The 17,730-nt window shown below is 46.3% G+C and overlaps 1 protein-coding gene across 2 annotated transcripts in view; it reads right to left on the bottom strand.

Moving 5' to 3' along the window:
• Window positions 1-6: 6 nt before the first annotated feature.
• The window catches only part of Mypt-75d (Myosin phosphatase targeting subunit 75D), a 362,066-nt gene continuing 344,342 nt past the window's right edge, over window positions 7-17,730 (bottom strand). For both annotated transcript variants that reach the window (XM_077686726.1, XM_077686727.1), the window contains 3 exons: window positions 16,152-16,263; window positions 4,924-5,223; window positions 7-2,112 (listed from right to left, as the gene is read on the bottom strand). In XM_077686726.1, the coding sequence (XP_077542852.1) occupies window positions 1,774-2,112; window positions 4,924-5,223; window positions 16,152-16,263 (751 nt within the window). In that variant the 3' untranslated portion in view covers window positions 7-1,773. The remainder of the gene's footprint in view (window positions 2,113-4,923; window positions 5,224-16,151; window positions 16,264-17,730) is intronic.

Here is a 17,730-nt window from a genome sequence, read left to right as displayed (position 1 = left end):
CAATCATAAGTAAAATGCATTGAACCACCGGAGTAGGCAGGTACTCTAGGTCAAACAGTGCTAAGGATGGAAAATATTTAAATAGAATAGATCCTTACTTCATGAGCACCTCTCATTCCCTCACAGGTTTCCTCAATTTCGCCACCGTACTTGCTAAACTGAATCTTGCATACCAGGTTTGCGCTGCACTTCACAAGAAGACAATTAAGACGACGGCATAAACGCACAAGCACGACGAGGTTGCCTTGTTTGCACAGCAGGGGACTTTGAGCACTGTGCGTTCTCCACCGAGTGTAGCCACTGCGACATATCCCTGCCTGCCCTTGCTGTTTGGAAGCCCTTGCATGTACGTGGTGACACCAATTCTCACTCCCTGTTCGAGCTGCCACAAAAAATAGAGTGGGTTTGAAGTCTTGCATGCCTACCACGTACACACAGGGCAGCCAATAGCAGAGCAGTAACGATCAACTATTTGCCACGAACCTTAACAAAAAGTGGCCCACTTCAACATCTCCACTGTACGTCGTTTCACACGAAAAGACAACTTCCACTTATAACACAAGTTCTGCTCTAGATGTAACATTGACTGATGAAACCTAAGGTAGCCTTTGTTAGTAGACTAGCCTAAATGGAGCATCTCGTATGTTAAGCAAGATTTTTGCCTTTGCTCAATGTGCAATTTAGAAATATACGACTGGCCCAATGATGTTCAATCCCGTGCTTGCTGTAGCAGCCAAGAAAAGACAATTTCGGCTGCGCCAGTGTTGCCTAACAGCAGTGCGCACACGCCGTGTTCGCATATGTGTTCTGTACAAGGCAAATGTTCAGCCCTGGTGCTACCTGTAGCACCAGTCCTCTGGCAGTCACAATTGTTCACTGTCTACTTTGAAATGGAATAGCCTTTCAACTTCCCACACTGGTGGTAACAACAGCCCCTTTAGAACCAAATGAGCTTTCTGTGGCTGTACAAACTAGAACCACCCTTTTCCTTTGACTTAAGCTCAGCAAGAAGGGCAACACTCACTGCTACCTATGCAGTGAAACAGCTGCGAAGACCACAAAAACAACTTGCAACATGCAGTTACTATGAATGGTTGCGTGATTGCAGTTAGCCTCTGCTTTTGTAGAGGTTAACTGCAACCGTAGAACATTGCTTACAGCACATTTGACAGATTTACACCGACACAAAACAACTAATGGCAACAGAATCACACACACTGGCACACTGGCGCTGCACGAAAACTTAGCTGTCCACCGTATGGCTTGAATATCTTGCAAATATTTGCCTGAGCATCTCTGGTACAAACCCGCTCGTTGTGAAATCGCACTGGTGTAACACCCACACTCTGAATACGACCAAAAAGAGGATGCTGCCCACTGGCGCATTTTAGTGCGCTTGGGACTTGATCCAGTGAACACATGGAAATTTCTTTTGTATGAAAGCCCATTGCAAGATGCCACATTAAATTAGGAAGGCAGCTTTCAATGACATTACATGCAAATGACCTCTAGGAGGACCAGTGCTTGCACTCTTGGGACACCACATTATCTACTGTGTGTTGGCACATGCACAACCGGGGTGTGCTCTCAACTTCTAGCTAACCAGAACCACTACCACCACGAAGCTCACTGCGGTCGCGAACACAGGACGTGTGTTTCGCGTAATCGCAACGTCGACATTGTTGAGGAATGCAGCTGCTTCTGCAGGTGCGTTTCGACAAAAAAAAAAAAAAAAAAGGTAAATAGGTTTTTTTTCTCGTCCTTTTGGCATCATCACATTACAGAGCAGCAGTCCTTACGATGTGGCTCACCAACTATCTCTGAAGGGTCGCTGCGGAAACGTCGAAGGGATGTCGAAGGTGACGGCGGAGCTTCGTAGCTTGGCTTCCGCACAGTGGCACTAAAATGGTGCTGGTGTCCATTCTGCCCAAGTGCTGTGGAAGATGCAGCCATCTTGCCAACTATCTCCTGCTGCTGGGAGGCAGACAGCGTGACCGAGCCTCGGCTGTTCCTTAAATCCGCCCGATGCTTTTTCAAGTCTGACAGTGTTCCGTTTTGAGGCGAGAAGCCAACAGATGCTTGCTGGGTGTTCACGGTCACATGGATCTCCACCTGCATTGAGAAACGACAGTGAAAACGGGAGTTCTTTAATGCGGTTAGCACTCTTGGCCTACTCCACCCACTTTGCAGTACGTCTGCCTCTGTGAGAGCGGACAGGAAAACACGGTGGAGGGGGCAATGGATTCAGTTCAGCACAAACTTGTCACACAACTGCTAGCACAGACCCCACTGCATCCATATTGCCATACATTAAGATACCACCATGTGCTTAGTGTGCACATGCAGCAAAAACTCCCATGTGGTAGCAGTCATAGAGTTTCATACAAATAACTAGAGGGGAAACTGGCGCTGCAATCGTACGCCTCAATGTGCGTGATGGGTAGTTTTGGATTCGGATTGGCGCTCAATGGCTTGCGGAAGTTACTATGGATTGCAGGCAGTTTCGTTTTCGTTTTGGATTTACATGAACGTATTTGCCTATGCGGTGTGTTGGAAGAAGCTATCAGAAATACGTTTCTCCTTGAACAGCATGCCGCGTGCGCACTGACGCCACCCTGAGTAGAATGTTTTATAACTAGAGTTGCGAATTGGGTGGGTTATTAATACGTTGCCGGCACAGCGAGTACAAAAACACAAATGACGGCGCTCTGTGCGGCGAAGTTGTCTGCGAATTAGGAGTTGCGGCGTTGCTTATTCGGCAGAGCAATGTATTGTCGAAGCTAACGACGGTTGGGAATCGCTTGGAACAGCCACACCTTCCGTGCGAACGCCGGCTCCTACGGCGTAGACCAGCAGTATCGGCGGTTGATGGGAACGCAGCTTGATGAATGTCACTAGTTCAGGCAAGAACAACTTCTCCAAAGGTAATCGGTTTCTTTTTTTTTTATAAGCACAAAACTTTTCTCTTCCTATTACAAACCACCAGCGCCGAAACTTTTTACAAGTAGTTTTTAAAGAAGTCCGCGTCTTGCCGCGACCCAAGTCCGACGCTGTCCTGCTGTAGTTGGCGGCAAATGGCAAACCTGCTCCGCAAACCTCCTCGACTCCGCGTCTGCTTTTTATTTAACGCGATGTTTTATTTCGTACAAAACCAGTTTTTTGTCACTAACTTTTTTGTTCGCCATGTAATTTGTAAACGGAGAACCGGACAATAAGAGTTTTTTTGTCAAAAAACACAATTTGCGCAGCCAGAAGCCTGTTTCGATCCTACGCAATCCGGTTCCAGAACTACCCATCATTCCCATTGAAGCGTAAGCGCCGCTGCCATGTTCACGTTGACACTAGCGCCAGTTTCCCCTCTAGTTATTATTGTATGAAACTCTATGGCAGCAGTCCTTCGCTTTTCTTGACTACTGGATGTAGAGTGATAGATACTATACCTCTAGTGGTCAAGTCGGGGCAACGTCACACCCATCACATACCCACAAACACCAACACAATGCAAATCGCATTTACATAGATAATAGTCTCTCCAAAAGTTGGGTTCCGGTTTTTTTTTTGTTTTTTTTTTTTTTGTTTTTTTTTTTTCATGTTAACCTCACACCTTCATGTTGGATTCTTGCGCAAGTGAACTGTGTGCTCCTGCTTTTATTAGTTACAACATTTTAAAAGGCTTAATTGCACACTATACTCACACCTATACCGCATGCAACCTAATATATTTTACTTAAAGTGGAAGCACCCGGCAAGCAGCAAGAAATAAGTACAATTTTTTTCAAACTCTAGGTTTAGTCACACTTTACAGCACCGAAGGCTTAAATTTTCAAAATGAATTAATACTTGAAAAATGAGAACACTCGAATCTACAGCAAAGGCACAATTTTTTGGGCAATTTGATGCTGTTCGATTCCCAGTGTAAATTTGTGTCCTTATGACGGGAATGAATGAATGAATTTATTGTCAAGGAAAAGGAAAGGAAAGACCACCAGCAGGCATAAATTGTCACACCTAGGGATGGACACCGGAACGCCTGCTGGTGTGGGAGTTGGGGCAGAGGATGACAGATTCATAGAGAGGAGAGACAGAGGATAGAGGTCATTTTGTTATTTTAACTAAGCCCCTTGCTAAATAGTAGACCACCAGCGTGCACCTTTGCACCGAACAAGATGCAACTGCCACACATACAGGTATTTTTCATAAGCTTGGAACAAAGCGATGTCTCAGGTAAATGAGCACATAAGTGATGAAAATGACCTGCGCACATTCCACTGCAGGCATGTGCTACCAAGACATTGCTGTGGGGATGAGGAAATTATTACTACACCGCAACCAAAACACCATTGATTGATTGATTGTAGGGTTTAATGCGCCGATGCAATGCAGGCGATGAGGCGCGCCGTAGTGGAGGGCTCCGGATTAATTTTGACCACCTGGGGATCTTTAACGTGCGCGGAAATCTCGCAAACACGGGCGTTTTTGCTTTTCGCCTCCATCAGAAAAGCGGCCACCGCGGCCGGGAATCAAACCCGCGACCTCATGCTCGCAACCAAAGCACTAGCTAGTCCTTCTCATTTGTGTACAAGCTGTACTCTGAGCAACAAAGTACATGTTGCTTTGCTGACGTTCCAAATAGCTTCCTCTGCAACATATGCAGGACCACAGAAGCCTGCACCCGAGTCACACGAATGTTCTGGGGATTTTTGTGGCACAGTCAGGAAGGTGACACCACATGTTGCCGAAGCTGTACCTAGCGTGGCCACATTGGTGCAATGCTTTTATTTCCCTGGCTGGACTGCTTTGCTTGTTTCTATATTCCTTTCCTTGAATTTGCTGGGTGGCTGAGGTCTGGCCACACAGCAAATAAACCCGCGAAAGTTCAAGTTGGCAGGTTGGCAATAAGGCCTCGCTAAGGGGCGCACGCACCTTGACTGCCTCCGCAGCACCTCCCTGGTGTCTTGCTGGCATTGGCGAGACCTCAGAGTAGGATGGCGGGGGCATCGGGGCCAGTGATCCCATTGACCCCGAGTCTCCCTCCAAGCTGCAGCGGCCAGGTGGGCTCGCTGGCCCAGCCAACTCGACAGCGACTGTTGAAGGGGCCAATGACAGTGGCACAGACAGGACCGCGTTCGCTGGCCGGTCACCATCGCTGCCAGGGCTGGTTAGCGAGCCTGAGTCGCTGTTCATCACGTCGCCCTCAGACCTCCTCCGCACTGCATCCTCATCCTGAAACGAGTGCAAACAGGCCATCACAGCTACTTTAGCCCGAAGTGTCTGCCACATTTTTTACAACAGGAACTTACAACAAATACCAAGCACCATCTGAACAAATCAGTCTTTACTGCAGATTGCAGTCACCCACTCCTGCTGAAGGCCTGATGCTCAGGCTAGCAGTATGTAAATAAATAAATTAATAAACAAAATAAAATGATTCTGAAGGCAGCAATAGCATGAAAGCATATTTCGAACAAGTATGACATCATTATGGTAGCTGCAGCGGCAAGTGCGAATGGCACATCGCGTTCTCTCTTCTGCGACCCATTACAGATCAACCGAGGCTCTAAACTTCCACTAAATTGTCAAATAATGGCGCCACTAGCCATCCTCATTGCCTGCAGTCTTGATTGATTGTAGGGTTTAACGCGCCGACGCAACGCAGGCGATGAGGCGCGCCGTAGTGGAGGGCTCCGGATCAATTTTGACCACCTGGGGATCTTTAACGTGCGCCGAAATCTCGTACACACGGGCGTTTTTGCTTTTCGCCTCCATCAGAAAAGCGGCCGCCGCGGCCGGGAATCGAACCCGCGACCTCTTGCCTGCAGTCTTGCATGAAACTTTGCACTTTGGCCCTGGCACTCTGCCAGCTAAGCTGCTCTGTCATGTTACTTGTGAGGACAAAACAAGCACCAGTGCAGGAGCTCTAGCTTTGACTTCAAAAATAAGCATTAACGTTTCCAAAAGACGATCGTTGCGTTAAAAAAATGCTGCCATGCCAAGCTGAACGGTTATTGTGGCATATCTAATCAGGTTTCCAAAGCACGAGTGTTGTGTTAAAAAAATGCTTCCATGCCGAGCCGACCGATTATTGTGGGATAACGGCAGTATTTCAGCACACTGATCACGTACTGTTGATTCACTCGAGGCCAAAATCAAAATGCCATTTTCACCCTTCCTGTGGCACAAAATACTTGAATAAAACAGATAAAAAATCCATTCAAATAGGGCTAACTAAGCACCATCGCCTGAGTACTGTCTCCCAACAAAGCCTTGGCAAGCGACACACCGTGGTTGTACAGTCATGGACAAATGAAACGCGGTCATGAAAATATGAACCAGAACACACAGATAGCACATTTGCTTTCCATGCAAGTCAAGTTGATGCATGGCTTAATTACAGTAACAAAGTTGGGAAACATGGCTTTCCAAATATACCAATACTATGCCATTAATTGACCTCCGCAACAGTATTTTTCAATTTTGCTTGTTCTGGTTCATATTTTCGTGCTTGCATTCATTTGTCCATGAATATACATCTGTCCTGAACCACACGCTTAAACAAGATACCTAACTAGCATGTAAAAAGCGTTTACTTCTCAAGCAGACCACAAAGAACAGTAGTCATAAGTGGCCGCGAGACTAGTTCTGCAAGGTCCTCTTTTTCGCACTGCACTGAGATCGGTCTGACATGTTTACTTCTCAAGCAGACCACAAAGAACAGTAGTCATAAGTGGCCCCGAGATTAGTTCTGCAAGGTCCCCTTTTTCGCACTGCCTAGGTAATGACACGAACAGCCACATAGGCTTTACAGTAAAACTGATCGATTCAAACACTAACACCACATTGATGACAGCAACATTTCCAGTGGAACAAAACTGTGAGTTATGAGCTGCTAGTAGCGAGTTAGCAAGTTATGAGTAAAGCAAAGTTGCTGTTTTCATGGTCCCCTTAATAGATCACCACTACACCGCCTTGAGGTCTTTTGAAACAGGCTTACCAAATGTGATTTTTTTTCCCTCACTCCCAAGCTATTCAAATTCCTAAATAAGTCTGAAAAATTACTAAATATGACAGACTGTTGGTTTAATTAGCAGTCACCAGAATGCCCCCAACATTTCTGTCTGGCTTGACTGTGCACCAAATACCTCTGTGGTGTCTTCCCTTGGGTATACACCAAGAACCAGTGAAACATGAAAGACAAGCTTGATGATGATGATGATTTCAGGTTTAATGGCGCAAGGCCGACAAAGGCAAAGAGCGCCATGACGATCGTGAATGAGATGAGAAAGATTTGTAATAAAGGCACTAGATGAAGAATTTTCTAAGAGAAATGGTGTATAAGGCCATGTTAAAACATAATGAGTATACTAAGAGAAAGGGTGCCTATATAGGGTCACATTAAAACACAGTGAGTGCAGGCACCTAAGGTGTAAAGCCTCAGGTCCCGCCACTGTTTTGCAACACGTCATGAGCACAGGTGAGGTTATGGGCAATAAGATCTGTGTTTTAAAAAATCTACGTCTGCAAGGTAGCTAAAAACTTTTTTGTAAGAGAACATGGGATAGTCTGCAAGAAATAATGAAGGGTGCAAGGGAATATTATATGTGTAAACTTCATTAAAGTGACATTTCCTTTCAATGTTGCACATTTTGCATTCAATAAGCACATGAAGGACAGATAGCTGCCCTCCACATCGATGGCACCGTGGCTTGTTTGTGTCAGTCAACAGGTATGAATGTGTGATGTGTGTGTGGCCGATTCTAAGTCTGCATAAGGCCACTTCTATTGATCTAGCATGTTTTTCAGAGGGAGGTTTTTCAATTTTAGGTTTATTGACATGTAATTTGTTGCTTATTTCTTTATCCCACTGTTGTTGCCAGTGCTCTCGCAGCTTCCTCCTCACATAAGGTTTGAGGTCTTGATATGGAACCAGCTTAATATCTATGCTTTCACGAACAGCAGCTGCAGCACTTTGGTCAGCGGCTTCATTTCCAGCAATGCCACAGTGGCCCGGAACCCAGCACACTGTGACAGCAAGCTTGAGACTATAAGCCGAGTACAGAGCTCTTAGAACAGCATTAAAAGTTGGGTTTTTACTAGCCTTCAGAGATGGAGACAAGCTTGATGATGATGATGATGCACAGATTTTAATGATGCAAGGCTGACTGAGGGCAAAGAGTGCCAAAAGGAAGTCATTTCACGAGAGTGAAATGGAAGAAAAAGAAAAGCATTTCAGCAGAAACAAACGTGAAGTAAAACACAAGGCAGTGAAGATGACTGGTGTAAAGGTCCAGGTGATTGCCAAGATGCATGATAAGAAATGAGATGTAAAAATGACATCTGAGAGGAACTCAAAAACACGTTTCACAGAAAACATTGGCTCGTCTCCTAAAAAGTGCGACGGGTGTTGTAGAATATGTTGTGTGTATAGTTGTGGAAAGTGTTTGCATCATGTTGTGTCAAGTGCCTTGCATTGAATGAGTATGTGGATTATGGATAGGCCCTCTCCACACCCACTGAAGATGGGTCTTGGTGATCCTGTGAGCAGGTGGGAGTGTGTTACATGTGTGTGGCCTATCCGTAACCTTGCTATGGCAACTTCTGTGTGTCTGTTGTGTGAATCGGTTGTGTATCGTCCCAAGTGTGGTTTTACAATATGCAGTTTGCTGTCTGTCTGTTCACTCCAATGTTTTACGTAGTTGCTTTATGTGCGGCTCCAAGTCGGTGTAGGGTACTGTTGCTATGTGCATGGTGCTTGCGACTGCAGCAGCGGCTACCATTTCATCTGCCATCTCATTTCCCGTGATCCCCGAGTGGCCTGGGACCCAACAAACAGTCAAGGTTTGAGCATATGTTGACATAATCGTCCTAGGAACAAGATTTATGATGTGATTTTTGGACTTCTTTTGGGATGATAACGCCCGCACAACGCTTAATGAATCAGTGTAAATGACAGATTTTGGAACATGACATTTGATAATGTCATTCACAGCAAGAAAAATTCCATATGCCTCTGCTGTGAAAATGCTGCAATTTACATTCATGGTCTCAAAAACATTAAAATTGGGCCCGCTCGCGGCACATGACATGGCAGAGGCAGTTTTGGAGGCGTCGCAGTAAAATTCTGTACACTGGTACTTCTCCTGCAGTGACAGAAAGTGCTGCAGAATAGCATTTTTCGGTACCCTAGTTCTGTCGAGTCGGATGAAAGACAAGTCACACGATACAGTGTGAAGATGCCATGGTGCTATAAAATCAATGCAAGATGATTTCAAGGTGTTTAAAAAGGAGACTTAAGTAAAGCCGCCTCCTCTCTCACTCTTTGGGAGAAGGGAACAGAAATGGATGGGCGATTTAAAAAGAGCTGTGATGTGAATGTATCTATATGAACAAGTTTAAAAGTATGGTTATTGATTGATGAAATTTTATAAGCATATAACAGATCAACGTAAGTTCGCTAATGCTCTAGGCAACATTTGTCACAGTCCACATACACATACTTTGGACTGGGCTTGTACAGAAAGCACCACACGAAAGGCGAAGCCCCAATTGCAGCACTGGGTTGAGCATTTTTAGCGCTGTTTTTGTGGCTGACCCATACACAACACTTCCATAGTCCAAACGAGACACTACCAAAGCGGTACAAAGGCGCAGCAGGAGTTGTTTGCCTGCACCGTATGATTAGTGAGAAAGGACTTTCAGAATATTCATTGTTTTTAGACATTTTTGTTCGAGTTGTTTCATGTGAGATGAAGGTGAGTTTTTTGTCCAACACCACACCCAAAAACTCGTGTTCCTTTTTTACAGGAATTGAGTCACCATTCTGATTTATGTCAAGATCGGGCCTTACTGTGTGTCTCTTTGAGAATACAACAAAGGTACTTTTCGCGGAATTAAGTTTGAAACCATTTTCGTCTGCCCAGTGAGAAAGTTTGTTTACCCCAAGCTGGACCTAACATTCACATATGGATATGTTATAAGATTTAAAAGATATTTGTACATCATCCACATACACAAAACAGGAGATTGATGGAGGCAATGCTTTCCGAAGTGAATTCATTTTGACAATAAACAGCGTGCAGCTCAAAACTCCGCCTTTAGGCACGCCATTTTCTTGAATGTGAACTTTTGACAGTGCCGACCCGACTCTGACACGAAATTTTCGTTTGGACAAGTAACTATCAAGAGTGTTCAACATGTTACCTGTTACACCATAGGATTTTAAAGGGGTCCTGAAATACCTTCCGCCGATGCATGGATCTACATGTAACCAAATAAGACAATGTATTAGCAATCTCCTCCCGCAAGAATTTTGTTAAAGCGATGAGTATTAGCTGAGAAATCGTAAATCAAAAACCGCGCATTATCGTCGCGCCGCGTTTCCTCCTCTTTTCAACTGTTGACGGCGCGCGAGCACTGCCTCCCATGATGCTGCGCTAGTCAGCGGTGACGTACTTCCGCATTACGCTCCTCCGACTGCCGTCTGCTACGGGCAAGTTTTGTTGACACCATGAATTCCGCACTCCGCTCAAGGATGGATAAGCGAACGAAAAATCTGGCCGCATGTGTGCGGTGGCCTGGCCTTGCCCTTTCGCGGTGTGCGTTGCTGCAGTGCAGCACGTGACTTTTAATCGGCGGCGAACTCGCAGCCGCTGGGGAGGATCTTGCGCTCGGTCCCTTTCATGCACCGCGCACTGTTTATCCAAAAAGCGCCGTATCAGATGTGGCCCCGCTGGTGCCGGGTCTTATTTTGCGGTGGTGGTAATTCCTGCCGGCGCCATGTGAAAAAGACATTTTAAGCCGATACAGAACCCGTGCACAAAACGCTTCAATCATGTGACCAGTTCAGCTTGGGGCGACGCGTGGTGGAGAGCGGCAACGTTGGCTAAACATGCTCCGGCGCGGCTCTGAGCTTTCTAGCGCTGGAGCGAGCGCCTTTCTTTGACGATCTCAAACATCGGTTGCCTTGGCAACAAGGCACAAACCGCCCCAGAGGTCAGTTCAGCTTGGTTCAGCTTGGGGCCCCACCTCGCGGCATATGGGCACTGCAGGCATACTACTCACTCTCATTTGGAAGTGCGAGATGCGTTTGGCATTGGTGTGTGTGTTGTGGACGCCTTTGTTTCGCGATGAAATGCGACGTTGTGCTTCTGCGGGTGGATAGTGCTTCCCATGGCCTGGATTATCTTTCTCGAGCGACGTACGACTCAACCTCGCATGGGGTATGTGCAGTGTGCGTGGCTAAAAGCCATCTCGGCTTGCGCGCCAGAGTTAAGTGACTTGCTGTTCGTCCCCGCAAACCGCGCGCGAGGTGAGTGCCGAATTTACGACGGGCAGGAGGAGGCATCCTATCGTCTGTCAATCGCGGTTCAGACTTGCAACGCATGCTGTGACGTTGCGTTCGTTCGAAACGCATCTCTGGATTGTTTTGAAGTTGAATAAAATGTACGCGTCAAACCCGGGCATTCGGCTCAGGGCGTTCTCTGCGATTGCACGAAAGAAGTGCCACGGGGCTTCAACGCTTTCTTTATGGGACGTACTCCGGTAAGAGAATATCCATGTCGTGTTATGGCCGTGTTGCATTCAATACAAACGGTTAAGCGTTTGTTTACACTTGTTTCGTTTGTCGTAAAATGTCCAAGCACTCCGGCACTACGCTGGCAGATCAGCCGGCGAGTCGACGCTGAGCAGACGACTCATCTCTTTGCCGGAAGTGCGTGAAAAAGCCGCCCAATAGCAGGATGTCTAGCTCATGACGAACATCGGGGAATCGATGATGTAGACATGTGAAGATGGCGGCGTCCAAAAAGACGAAGGAAAGGGTGAGAAAAAAGCGACAAACTTTGCAACAAAAGTGTGAGCTTTCCGCTGCGCGTAAAAGAGTAATACTTGGCTCAGATGACCTTGACGACCCAATCTAACGATTGCGCTACTTCATTTAGTGTGCTCAAAATGCCTTTCAGGGCCCCTTTAAGTCTGCAAGAATGCCGTAACGCCATGTCGTATCATAAGCTTTTTTGATATAAAAAAATACAGTCATGCAGCACTGTTTGTGTATAAAGGCATTCTAGTAAAACCTCTTTACAAGAGAGACTCAAGGGACCCAGAAAACATGCCTCTTGTAACCAATGTCTCTTGTATGTGATGTCGCTAACATGGCGAACATAGGAAAACCAACCAAGCCGTTTCCATTGAAATGTCTCTTATAACCAAGTGTCTCTTGTAACAGTGTCTCTTGTAACGAGGTTTTACTACGATTCTAAACCAACCTGTTTATCATTGGTGGATTGCCCCGCCCTCCTAAACCAGCCTAGCAGTTCTCGAGAAGACCATCATACTCAAGAAAGTACACGAGTCTCCTGTTCATTATCTTCTCGAGAAGCTTGCACAGGCAGCTTGTGAGAGCTATATGGGTCGATAGCTGATGGGAGAGGAAGAGTCCTTCCCCTCCTTCAGGAAAGCCACTACAATGGCCTCCCTCCAAGACATTGGAATATGCCCTGAAAGCCATATTTTGTTGTATAGGCGTAGGAGTGTTTCAAACGTGTCTGCGTGTAGGTGTTGTATCATGGTGTATTTAATCTAATCTGCGAATGGAGCTGAATGTTTACATGTGCTGAGAGCAGCCTTCAACTCATACAGTGTAAATTCAGAATTGTAACCACATTTCGACTTGTTATTGTCAGGGAGGGGACTTCTTTTCACAAGCGGTTTTATGTTTCAGGAAAGTGTTTGTGAGCTGTGCAGAGCTGGAAACGTGTTGGAAGTGTTGTGCAAGTGTGTTAGCCTGATCTTCAAGTGTGTCCCCTTTTGTGCTGACCAGGGGCAGGCTGTGTTTATGTTTTCCTTTTTAAGTTTGCATATTCTTGTCCATAAGCAACTCACCAAAGAGGAAGGAGTTATACTTCGCCAACTCCAAACTAAAACCTTCCTCCAGAACATGCTCGGGCACAAAATATTCCCCACCCAATACTCCCCTCAGTGCATCTTCTGTCCCACATCAGGAACACTATACCACAGTGTGGGCATGCCCGAACACCCAAGACCTCCCTCCCAATCCCAACCCTACCCCTTCACAGTGGGCGGCGACACTGACCAGCTCTGACCCCTGCTCCCAGCTTCGGCTGGTGAATAGGGCACGGAAGGCCAGCTGCAGCCAGGGAGTCCTGGACTGAGGACACCTCTCACTGGTCCTGAGTGACTGCACTCACAACGGATGGAATAAATAAAGTTTTTCCTCCTCCTCCTGCTTGTACATACCTTGTGTGTGTGTGTGTGTATGAGTTAATGGATGTAAAAAAGGCACGCCAACTCTCTTTTTCGCCTCACGATGCAAAAGCTTCCCAAAAGCCTTTGCCCGTTTAAACGAGGTGAGGTTATCTGACGTGAGGTACCGGCAAAGGACACCCCATGCTCTGTTCTGCGCCTCTCGCATTCGCCTGCAGTCTTTGCTCCACCAGGGCCTCCTTAGGTTGCGTGAGGCGCCGGAGGCCCGGGGGGAATGGACTTTTGGCAAGCGTCAAGGATGTGCGCAGTGACGAATTGGGTAGCCTCCTCTACATGTAAGTGTGTTATGGAGGTGTGGTGTAGTTTAGACGTCTCTGTAAATGTATTCCAGTTTGCTTTTGATTCATTAAACCTGTTATGGGAAGATGGACTGCTTGGGCCATCACCTATATATGTTAGTGAGGTAGCGAAGTGGCCACTACCATATGGGTTAGTGCCAACATCCCACTCAAGAGATGGAAAGAGTACTGCAGAGCCAACAGCCAAGTCAAGGTGTGAGTAAGTGTTGTGTCTTAGATTATGGTATGTAGGCTTGTTTTTGTTGACTAAGCATGCTCCCGAAGATGTTAGGAATTTTTCGATAAGGCGACCTCGGGCATCCGTGCGGGAGGAGCGCCAAAGAGTTATGCACATTCAAGTTGCCTATAAGGATGAAGGGTTCTGGAAGCTAATCTTGCAGCACCTCGTAGTCAGAACTGGATAGCTGAAAATCAGGAGGGATGTAACGGGAGCATACCATAAATAACCTGTTAAATATTATTGTACGAATGGCAACCGCCTCAAGGATGGTGCGTAATTAGATAGTGTGACATGCCAAGGATTTTCGAGCATTGATAGCCACACCACCTGAAGATATGCCACCACCATTTCTGTACTTCCTAAATACCATGTAAATATTCAAGAAATTTGTGTGTTTGGAGTTTAAATGGGTTTCTTGGAAACACATCACACTTGGCTGATTGGAATGCAATAACTCATAGACACCATCAAGATTGTTAAGAAGGCCTCTGCAGTTCCATTGCACAATACTTTCTCTTCCCATTATTTAAGTTTAGAGCAACTGGAATAAGTGTGTGATTTATGTATCGTCTTTCGGGGCTTGAACTCTTGGAGGTTTTTTTTTCACCTTTTCTACAGAGCTGGACGCCACAGCCCTTCGTTGCGATGCAAGCAGGAACGGCTCGACGTCTATGTCGTCATCTGAGGTCATAGGGGTGCTCGGCAGACTGTGCCCCCTGGGCTTGGCACCCTTTTGGGTGTTCTTTGCCTGTGCTGCCTGTGCCGAGGGCGTGGAGAGCCCCACAGGAGGCATAGGCAGCGCGGCGGGGGTGGGAGTCGCTGCGGGTCCCTCCACGTCCATCCTCTCAGCGCCCTCAGGTGTTTTTGGGGCCGGGGAGGCGGAGACGAGAGGAGCCGCATTGGCCCCATTGGTACTGCTAGCTACCGCAACTACTACCTCTTTGGTAGATGCCACAATAACAGGTTGGGCTGCCAGCAGCAACCCAGTGGGAGGGAAGACCAGGACCAGGCCAGTCTAGCTGACCTGGGTCGCCGCGGAAACCAGACGCTGCTCCACACCCCCCCGCGAGCTGCGTTAGCGTATCTCCCCAGGGGGAAAGAGGCGAACCTCTTTCGTGCCTTTGGGAAGAGGATGTTTTCAGTAACCTTAACATTGATAATCTCCTTCTCCCGTTTGAACTTCTCGCATTTTCAAGAGTAGGCCATGTGCGGTCCCTGGCAGTTGGCACAGGTGAGGGTTTGTGATGGACAGTTTTCTGATGGGTGGTCATGCTGGGTGCACTTTGCGCAGGTCAGTCAGCCATGGCAGGAGTTCTGTGCCCGAACCGCTGGTACTTAAAGCAGTGGCACGGCTTTGGAATGCAGGGCCGGACATTACAATGTATAAAACCTGCATTTACGTACTCTTGGAGTGTGGACTGGTCGAAAGTAAGGATAATGTACTTTGTTGGGACTTCTTTGTCATCTCTCCTAATAGTAATGCGCCTCACAGCTGTCATGCCCTGATTGCTCAGGCCTTCCAGCTGGTCGGTATCTGTCTCATTCATGAGGTCTAGTTCAGAGATGACACCTTGACAGTTGTTCACGCTCCAGTGGGGTGTCACCCTGATTTCGAGATTGGCTATGTGAGTTTCAGCAAGCAGGATCGTGGCTTGCAGTTGGTTGTGCACCTCAACAAGGATTTACCCAGTTCTTTGTTTTTTGGCCTTATACGACTCACCAATAATGCCTCCCAGAAATTTTGATATCAGGAACACAGACTGTGAGGCAAGAGGCTTCTCTTGTTCAATGCATTCCATTACCAAAAAACAGGGCGCAGTGGCGGGAATGAACCTTCGGTGTGGCCCCTTTTCAGGAGCCGATCATGTTTAAGGGGAGTTTTGCAATTTATCATATGGCATGTAAAAGAAGCAGGGGACGGGGGTACTTCCCCTCTAACGTTACCCGGATAGAGAGGTCCCAGAGCTCCCTGCCTGGTAAACAGACAGGGAGCCCTTCGGGCGGAGCTTGACCACGGCTCCGACCGCCACAGTTTGTGGTTTCTTACCCTCCACCTATAAACACATCGTCACGGTAGATTGCAACATATGTTTGGGGGCTCAGGGTCCGCGGTGTCACCAATACTGTCACCAAGATTACTCAAGGTGCCCCATGCGGGGTGAAAGACGAGCTTGAACTCGTATGAAAACACAGCACCTTGTGGTTCAGCCTGAACCATTATGTTCTCTCTTTTTACCATTCTGTTTTGGAGCACAAATTGCAGACCCTTACAGAACAAAAATGTTAATCTGGGGATAAGACCATTGTAACCCTCTACTACAAGAAAAAAACAAAACAAAAAAAGCACCTACCTCATCCTTTCCCAAGGGAGTCTGCTGTTCCTGGCGTATGCGGGCTTCCTCACGGGCTTCTCGTCGAGAGATCATGCCTTTCTCACGAATGCTTGTGCGACGTACCGATTGACTGTTCAGGCAATGAAACAAGTGTGAAGGGAAAGGGAAGATGTCAGTCCTATACTAGCAGATCAGCTGAATAAGGCATCTGCACACACATTGGTGCTTATTAATACTAAATGAAGCAACTTTTCTCCAAAGTTGTCCAATTATGAATTGGGTGCTATGCTGTAAGTGGAAAAATGTATGCCATGTTCATGCACATATTGCCTCTACACATGAAGTCGCATGAAGTCAACAAATTTATTTCCCAGGTTAGACACAGGTTGGCCACAAAATTCTTCTTTATTCTTAAAGAACTAACTGCTTGTCTTCTGCTCAAGTAATATTAAATGACACTGCAGAAGTCATTTATCGGTACACAAAAATGTTCAAAAAATGAGGCACAAAGCTTTGAAATTTACTATGGAATTTATTCATGGCACCACTGAAACGTCACTGTATGATGTCTGAAATGCAGACACACAGCATGGCTGGGGAAAAAACAAAGTGACATCCAAAGGCACATTTGGTGGTTCAACTTACATGCCAAATACTCTAATACAAAATTAAGGCTCCAGGTATCAACCCTTCATCTGGTTAGCCAATTCAAATACAGAATATTACTACATTTCTCAGTACTGAGCGCCCTTGTATTCTGAGCACCCTCCTCCAGATTTTGGGGGGAAATGTCCTAGAAAATTCAACGTCTTAATGTCAACCAAAGGTGCTTTCAATCTCAGAATTTCTTCCCATTTCAAGCTCTATGGTTGCAAAACAAAACAAAACAAAAAATCCCAGGCCATCTCCACTAACGCGAAACCTGGGGAGGGGCAAAGCATGCAGTGTAAATGTATTCTTGGAGCCTTGGCGTTTTTGCCCACGGAGATGAAACCGTTCGGGAGTAGAGGTATACAGCTTGGTGTAAGTCTCTTGTAAGCGCGAGGTGTTGGAAAATGATTGCCCCGGTGTGTTCTTTTACTACGCGTTTTTTCCGCGAAGATGAAACGTTCTAGCATGAGGTGTTGGAAAACGAGTGTCCCGGAGTGTTTTTTTTTTAGAATGGGTTACGTTCCAGCACGAGGCATTGGAAAACGAGTGTACTGGTGTTTTAGTACCGTGACTACATGATACTACAATGACATGAACCCCTAAGGGGCTTTGCTCCTAAAAAAAAGAAGGAATAAGATTTAGAAATTAAGCCATCTGATTCGGCTTTAAGCCTCTACAAATACACATGCATGCCTGTATACAGCATAAAATTTTAAGTAATCCTCAATCCCTCCCGTTAATTAAGCAATGTCTTGGCCTCACAGCTAACTACTCTGAAACAAACTTGTGCATAAATGCGAAGGGGAGTACTCCTGCCAGCACATACACCACAATCCTGGGCTTCTATCTTAGACACCTGTTTTCTTGCATATTTTGGTTAGATAAGCTTGGCAAAAAAGATTATTGTACTTGTGTCCCAAAGCATATTTCTATCCTAAGAAAATTA

This window comes from Haemaphysalis longicornis, unplaced genomic scaffold (genome assembly GCF_048455015.1).
Source record: "Haemaphysalis longicornis isolate Haplotype H1 unplaced genomic scaffold, Haemaphysalis longicornis Haplotype H1 scaffold_1, whole genome shotgun sequence".
Classification (NCBI taxonomy): domain Eukaryota; kingdom Metazoa; phylum Arthropoda; class Arachnida; order Ixodida; family Ixodidae; genus Haemaphysalis; species Haemaphysalis longicornis.
This window is presented reverse-complemented; position numbering and strand designations above follow the sequence as displayed.